This window comes from Carlito syrichta, unplaced genomic scaffold (assembly GCF_000164805.1).
Source record: "Carlito syrichta isolate Samal-C Ts95f unplaced genomic scaffold, Tarsius_syrichta-2.0.1 Scaffold316420, whole genome shotgun sequence".
NCBI classification, from domain to species: domain Eukaryota; kingdom Metazoa; phylum Chordata; class Mammalia; order Primates; family Tarsiidae; genus Carlito; species Carlito syrichta.
This window is the reverse complement of record NW_007260516.1, coordinates 738033-746051: the sequence shown is the minus strand read 5'-3', so window position 1 is coordinate 746051 and position 8019 is coordinate 738033. Positions and strand designations below refer to the sequence as shown.

Here is an 8019-nt window from a genome sequence, read left to right as displayed (position 1 = left end):
CTTGGGCAAATCACTGCATTGTGTAGGCCAGCTTCTACTTCTGCAGAATGAAGGGATAGACTAAGTAATCTGTAAAGCTGTGATCCTCCAAGTTTGAAAACTTATGCTTCAACAAGCTGTCCAAAACCAGTCAAGGTGTGGGTAAGGAATGACAGAGTTTTTTGAGTTTTTATTTTATTTGGTCACTTGAAGATATTCATCTATTACCATCTACTGACAACATAATTTCATAAGAGAAAGGATATTTATCACCAAAAAAGTAAGATAAAAGACAACCTCTCCCCAAAGAAAGATAATTGGCAGTCTTGCCCTGACATATAAAAAATAAGAAGAGGGTAGAATAAAATTCAGAAGCATACAAACTACAACATAAAAATTTATTTTACAGTATTAGTTGTATGCAGTTGTTCCCTGGATACCTCGTGGTAGTTTTCATTGAGATATATATTCAGCAGCATAACCCTGGGTGAAGCTCAAATGTCCAACTGATTCTGCTGGTGTTTTTTTTTTTTTTTTTATCACAGTCTTTGTTGAATTCTCGTCTCACACAGGCTTGTTAATGAAAGTGGGACTTCACCTAAAGCAGTGATACTCGATGTCGAATATTCTGGATGAGCTGAGAAGTCAGGAAACAAGAGCACCGGGCTCTTCACACCTGCTCCCCAGGGGTAGCGTGGACACAGGTCAGAGCCTCCTGCTCAGTTGCCACAAGCCTCCCCCCCCCACGCACAGCATAGATCCCTGACCACCCACTGAACAGATAGGAATGAAGAACAGCGTCAGTCAGGGACCACTTTCAGGAAAGTTCCTCCAGCCACGCTTCACCTTTCCACTTTGAGGTAAAAATAGTCCCTTGTGATATCCAGTGACTGCTTTGGTGACCTTAGGAGGCCACATGTGAAACTGCTCTCTGTCCCCTAGACCGGGGGTCAACAAAACAACAGCTTGTGGCTTAAACCTGGTCCGCTTTCTGAACAAACATTCGCAGTCATTTTCATGATGGAGAACACTAACTGTAAAATCCAGTTAATGGGCCAGGCCCCGTGACTCACGCCTGTAATCCCATCACTGTGGGAGGCTGAGGTGGGAGGATTGCTTGAGGCTAGGAGTTCCGAGACCACCCTGGGCAACATAGCAAGACCCTATCTTTACAAAAACTAAAAAATAAATAAATAATTAACCCAAAATCTGGTTAAGGGAATTCCATTCTTGTCATTAGTGGACCTGTAAAAAAAATGTACTTAATTATGATTGAACTTTGAGTTCTATTCAAAAATGTGTGAAAGTATTTTTTTGTTTGATTTTATTTCTATTATGTAAGTCCCTACATCATAACCCAGATTTTGCCTCTTGCCCTATACAGCCTCAAATATTTACAGTCTGGCCCATTTCCAAAACTTTGACTAGCCAGGCTATCGACCTAGGCTTTGGGGTGAGGAAATAGTTCCTTAAAGGGCATTAGCTTCTTTTTTGCTTCAGCAGTGACTTTCTTCCTCCTTCACAGGGAGACAAAGAAGCCAGCCCAGAGGAGTCCCTGCTGGGGGTGGGTGGGATGTGGGTGTGGAGGCGGGGGTCATGGTTCATACCCCGGCAATGGAATCGTGGGTGGAAGGCGACCTGGCTGAGGGGAGGATAAAACTCTGTAGACCACACAGTGACCTGGCAGCTCTTCCACACCTCGGGAAACAGAACCCTGCAGGGTGTATACCCAGTGTGTGCCTGGCCCATCCGTTGACAGGCCTTAACACACACCAGCTGTGCAGCAGGACTGGGATATCCAAGAGATCGCTGTCATTGTCCCCTCTCAGCTGGTTCTTCTAACTTAGGACTTACATCTCTAGACATCTAAATGATACTCATTTGGTGTGTTTCTTTTTCATTTTAGGAAATATTAAGGTGTGATTTCGAAAGCTAATTATGAAAACATTTATCATTGGAATCAGCGGGTAAGTAATTTTGCTGCAAGCAAGATACTCAGGGTGTCCAAAGCGTGTCCTCGTGTGGAGGTGGTAGGGAAGGAGAGGCGGTGGAGAACCTGGAGTCCTGAGGAAGAGCCGCCTCTGCGGAGCACCAATCAATGCCAGCAAGAGATGGACAGTCTCCTACAAACAGAGAAACGGAAACCTCAGTCAAGAGCGTTCGCCGTTTGTTGCAGTAGAAATGTCTTTCTTTCCTGCCAGGCCCAGCTTCAGACACAAGGAAGGCAGAACAACCTCACCTCTGTTCCTTTTCCCCCATGCTTAGGGTGGCCTTATGTCCTGGCTTGCCCGAGCTAGTCCTCGTGGCCCTGGCATAATTTCCCCCCCTTTTTTTTCTCCCCCGGGTCTTACTCTGTCACCTAGTCTGGTGTGCAGTGGTTCGATCGTAGCTCACTGTAACCTCAGACTCTTGGGCTCAAGTGATCTCAAGTAACTGGGGCTAAAGGTACACACCACTATGCCCAACTAATTTTTAAATTTTTTTGTAGAGACAGGGCCTGCCCGTGTTGCCCAGGCTGGTCTTAAACTTCTGACCACAAGCAGTCCTCCTGCCTTGGCCACCCAAAGCACTGGGATTACAGACATGAGCTACCACAATCAGCCTGGCATAATTGTTAATCACATCAATCATATGTTTACTCCCTCTCAGAAGGGTCCTAAATAGAGCAGCAGGCAGTTAAGTAAGCGAGAAAGATACAACTCAGTGGGTTTGAAGGAAGCTGCACGCAAGAACAGCAGTCACCTAGCTGAGGACAGGGACAGCCGTACAAGTCAAACCTCAACAATTGAAAGGGACATTGTTTTGCTATTATAGTCTATTCATCTTTCTTCCAAGTACATTCACATTATGTGTGGCCCAGTTAATAAAATATCTGAGGCTATTACATTATAAAGTTTATACTTGAGGAGAGATCTTTGCGTTATGACATCAATATAGTAAGTCATCAGTTAGAAGTAAAATTGAGGCCAGTCACAGTGACTCAAGCCTGCAATCCCAGCACTTTGGGGGCCATGGTGAGAGGATTGCCTGAGTTCAGGGGTTTGAGATCAGCCTGGGCAACTTGGTGAGACCTCATCTCTACAATAAATCAAAAAATAAGTTGGGCGTCCTAGTACGTGCCTGTAGTTCTAGCAACTTGGAAGACTGAGGTGGAAGGATTGCCTGAGCCCAGCAGGTCGAGGCTGTGGTGGCCATAAACGCGCCACTGCACTCCAGCATGGGCGACAGAATGAGGCTCCAACTCAAAAAAAGAAAAAAGTAAAATTGAGACCAGACATGGTGGCTTACACCTGTAATCCCAGCACTTTAGGAGGATTGCTTGAGCCCAGGAGTTCCAGACCAGCCTAGGCAAAGTTTTCATCTCTACAAAAAAATTTAAAAATTAGCTGGCATTGTGGTGTGCACCTGTAGTCCCAGCTACTCGGGAGGCAGGAGAATCACCTGAGCCTAGGAGTTTGAGACTACAGTGAGCCATGATCATGCCACTGCACTCCAGCCTGGGTAACAGAGTGAGACCCCGACTCAAAAAAAAAAAGTTAAATTGAGTGAACTAAATATCAGAACTCAATATCTTGCCTTCCTGCTCATTAGAGCCAGAGTCCAGTGTTTCTCTGCAGTTCTTCTCTTACCCTTTCTCCTCCTTTCCACACTCACAGCCACCATCCCGATTCACTGACATTCCCTTAACCCGGACTCCCACTCCTGATCTTTCCCACACGCCTCAACCAGCTTAATCCCCAGCTAATATTCAGTGGTTCCCAGTTATCTAGAATGAAATAGGAATGTCACGTAAATAATAAAGAAATGCACTAGCTTCAAAGCAGGAAGGCTACAGGAACAGTGCAATACAGGAGCTCCACAGTATTGTCAAAGACAGTTTCTTCTCTGTGTCCTTCCTTTGTTTGGATTCCTAAAATTAAGCTCATCTTTTCAGTCACAAGGGGCTACAAGCATCCCCCTGTAACTCCATGCTTCCTCGTGGCCTGTCACTCGGTTGGAGGGGGAGTGCTTTCCTTCCCCTAAGCCATGGGTGTCCCTTGAACGGTGCCAGCTTGGTTTGCATACACCCAGACACTCTGGCAAAAGAGATGGGAGGACATGAATTGATTTAGGCCAGTGGGTCCTGTTCTGCAGCTGAGAGTGGGTCAGTCCCCACCAGACCTCAGTAAGAGGCGTAGAACCTGGGGAGGCAACCCCAGAGCCCAGGACAGAACCCAGTCCAACTGTGATTCTGCATGTGTGTAAATAAGATCTTCCTCTGCTCGGTGTTCCAGTATGGACCCCTCTACCCATAAACCTTCCTCATGCTTTCTTGCCATAGGATAGGCACGAGGGACTATCCACACCTCCCAAGAAAGCTTCCTTTCCATTGTCCCTTCATGACATCAAGTGTCATGATGTCATTTTGGTGCTGCTGCTTCTGTGAAGCCCATGCCAGACAGCTAGGGTGACTGCTGTTTCTGCCTTGCAGCTTCCTTCAGACCCACTGTGTTACTTCTTTCTCATGGACTTAACCACCTGCTGCCTTATGAAGTAATTATTTTGCAGGGACTTCAGGGAACAGTAGGGGTTCTGACGGAATTTAGGGGCATCCATGTACCTCCTGAAACCCTCATGCTTATGGAAGGTCCAGTTTTCTGGGGACAGAGTTTATCATATTCATCAAAAAGTTTGACTGTGTTAAAAAGTTTAAAATTCATGCGGACACTTTTGGGAAGCTGAGGCAGGAGGATTGCTTGAGCCCAGGAGTTTGAGACCAGCCTAAGTAACATAGTGAGACCTTGCCTCTACAAAAAAAATCAAAAAATTAGCCCAGCATGGTGACACATGCCTGTAGTCACAACTACTCGGGAGGCTGAGGCAGAAGGATCTCCTGAGCTTAGGAGGTCAAGGCTGTGGTGATCCGTGATTGTGCCACTGCACTCCAGCCTAGGTGGCAGAATAAAGACCTTGGCAAAAAAAGAAAAATCCATGTTGGAATAGACTTTGTAACCCATCTCGATTACTTGCTAGTTATTACTGTATATAACTATGCTTTTAATGCATTTTCCTTCTTGGTAATTTCTGGTTTTTTTTTCCCCTTTGGTCCAGTGTGACAAATGGTGGGAAGACAACACTAGCTACGAACTTGCAGAAATGCCTCCCAAATTGCGATGTCATATCTCAGGATGATTTTTTTAAGGTATCTACAAAACTTAGACAATTTATTTAACACAAAAATGTCTAGTGAGAAAGTTCATTGATCTACGTCCCAAAAGCATTTGGCGATATGCTTTTGTACTGAAGGTAGGCTCCATGTAATAGTGTTACTTATCCACTAGATGGCACCATCTATCAGTACTGATCTTTGATTTCATTTATTAATACCATCTAGAGCATTTATTAAAGGCTCATCTCCTTTCTATAGTGGTATTCTTTTTGCCTTTTTATTCTTCTCACCACTTCTATTAAGTGTAATTATTTCTACCCTTACACTGTTTTGATGGATACTTTATTATTTTTCCAGCCAGAGTCTGAGATAGAGACAGATAAAAATGGATTTTTGCAGTATGATGGTAAGTTGATTTGCTTGTAAAACATTATGTGCTTATGTTCATTTTCTTTTTCAAACCCAAGGAACTTCACTATATATGAAGACAGTCTTAAAATGTGTTTAAATATTTTGCTGTACTTTAAACCTACCTTTGTAGCTTTCTATTTATGTTGAACTGATTTATGCTGAACTATTTGAATAAATGAAATCTTTTTTCTAGTTTTATATTTAAAATGGAAAACATTGGAATGATAGAGCTTTCTTTTCTTTTTTATTTGAGTTGGAGTCTCACTCTGTCATCCAGACTGGAGTGCAGTGGCCACTCCCGGCCACCGCAGCCTCAACCTGCTGAGCTCAGGCAATCCTTCTGCCTTGGCCTTCCTAGCAGCTGGAGCCACAGGCACATGCCACTACGCCTGGCTAATTTTTTGATTTATTGTAGAAATGAGGTCTCGCCATGTTGCCCAGGCTGGTCTCGAACCCGTGGGCTCAGGCAATCCTCTCACCTCAGCCTCCCAAAGTGCTGGAATTATAGGCGTGAAACACCATGCCCAGCTGTTTTATTTTTCATTGAGGTAAAATATATATAACTAACCATCTTTATCATTTTTAAGTGTATAGTTCAGTGGTAATAGATAGATGTATATTATTTTTCCCCCTTCATCTCTCCCTTCCCCCGTCCCCTTCCTGGCCTCTGATAACCACACACCTCCTCTCTATTTTCATGAGACTCACTTTTTAAGCTCCTGTATATAAGTGAGAATATGTGATACTTGTCTTTCTGTGCTTAGCTTATTTCAACTAACTTAATGGCCTGTAGTTCCATCCATGTTGTTGCAAATGAAAACATTTCATTCTTTTTTAATGGCTGAATACTTTTCCACTGTGGTATACACCATATTTTCTTTATTCATTCATCCATTGATAGACACCTAGGTTGATTTCATATCCTGGCTATTGTGAATAACGCTGCAATAAATACGGAGGAGCAGTTGTCTGTTTGATGTATTAATCTCCTTTCCTTTGGATATATACCCCACAGTGGGATTTCTGGATCATATAGTAATTCTATTTTTATTTTTTTGAGGAACTTCCATACTGTTCTCCATAGTGACTGAACTAATTTGCATTCCCACCAACAGTGTATGAGGGTTCCCCTTTCTCCAGATGAATGATAGATTTTTCTTCTGAAGCTGGGCCAAGGTGGGCTTACTGTCCCTCTACTCATTTCTGCCCTGGACACATTAAAATAACTTTACTCACCACCCCTATCTCTACCCCATGAAAGAATTTTGCCTGGAGCAAACTCTAAGCTGTCATCCTCTCAGCTTTCCTTCCTGGTGGCCAAAGTACTGGACAGCTGTTTTGTTTTTTGGTTTTTTTTTTCTCGACTCAGAAAGGTTTGTGAATATATTTTGGATGAATTCACCTCATTGCTTTGCTCCATGCTAACATTGTTTTGCAGCCAAAAGATTAAAGTCCATTAGAAAACATTTCTTTTCTCAGGCTAGGCTCAGTGGCTCATGCCTATAATCCAGCACTCTGAGAGGCTGAGGCAGAAGGAATGCCTGAGCCCAGGAGGTCAATGCTGAGGGGAGCGGTGATCGTGCCACCCCAGCCTGGGTGACAGAGTGAGACTATGACTCAGGAAAAAAAAAAAAAAAAAAAAAAGCATTTATTTTCCTGTAGAGAGTATCATGTTACTAGAATATGTCATATTTAATAGTGTTATTTACTTTTATAATTAGCAAGATGTGCTTAGCTTATTGAGTGCTTATGCAAACTAGCCACAGAGGAAACTCTTATGTAAAGTATGTTCTTTATTTTTAACTGTGATAACCTTTTAGGAAGAATGTTATGTAATCACTTCTTACAGACACATGATAATTTTAAGAGAGGCAAAATTCTTGACTCACTTTCTGTTCTTGTGTCTTGAGCTGCAACCAGGATATTTTTTTTCTTCTCCTCCTCTCATCCAAAGGTTAGGGAGAAAAATTATTACAAAGAGTGAAACAAGGAAAAACTGTTTCAACAACTGGCAAGAAATTATTATTACTACTTTAAAATGAATCCTTGCAAACTGATAAGAAATACTAATATCCCAGTAGAAAACAGTCGAAGGGCCAGGCTCGGTGGCTCAGCCTGTAATCCCAGCACTTTGGGAGGCCGAGGTGAGTGGATTGCCTGAGCCTGCGGGTTCGAGACTCGCCTGGGCAATTTGATGAGACCTCATCTCTACAATAAATCAAAAAATCAGCCGGGTGTGGTAGCGCACACCTGTAGTTCCAGCTACTTGGATGGCTGAGGCGGAAGGATCGCCGGAGCCCAGCTGGTCGAGGCTGCGGTGGCCGGGAGCGGCCACTGCACTCCAGTCTGGGTGACAGAGTGAGACTCCAACTCAAAAAAAAAATATTTATAACCACTAAAATAATTGTTTTCAGGCCAGGTGCAGTACCTCACACCTGTAATCCCAGCACTTTGGGAGGCGGAGGTGAGAGGATCGCCTG

The 8019-nt window shown here is 43.6% G+C and overlaps 1 protein-coding gene across 5 annotated transcripts in view; it reads left to right on the top strand.

The window, feature by feature from the left end:
- Positions 1 to 515: 515 nt before the first annotated feature.
- The window catches only part of NMRK1 (nicotinamide riboside kinase 1), a 23360-nt gene continuing 15856 nt past the window's right edge, over positions 516 to 8019 (top strand). For 4 of the 5 annotated variants that reach the window (XM_021707171.1, XM_008074364.2, XM_008074365.2 and 1 more), the window contains exons 1-4: positions 516 to 683; positions 1886 to 1946; positions 5071 to 5161; positions 5486 to 5534. In XM_021707171.1, the coding sequence (XP_021562846.1) occupies positions 1918 to 1946; positions 5071 to 5161; positions 5486 to 5534 (169 nt within the window). In that variant the 5' untranslated portion in view covers positions 516 to 683; positions 1886 to 1917. Of the gene's footprint in view, positions 684 to 1758; positions 1947 to 5070; positions 5162 to 5485; positions 5535 to 8019 lie in introns of those variants that run through there. The other variant, XM_021707172.1, reaches the window with a different exon arrangement.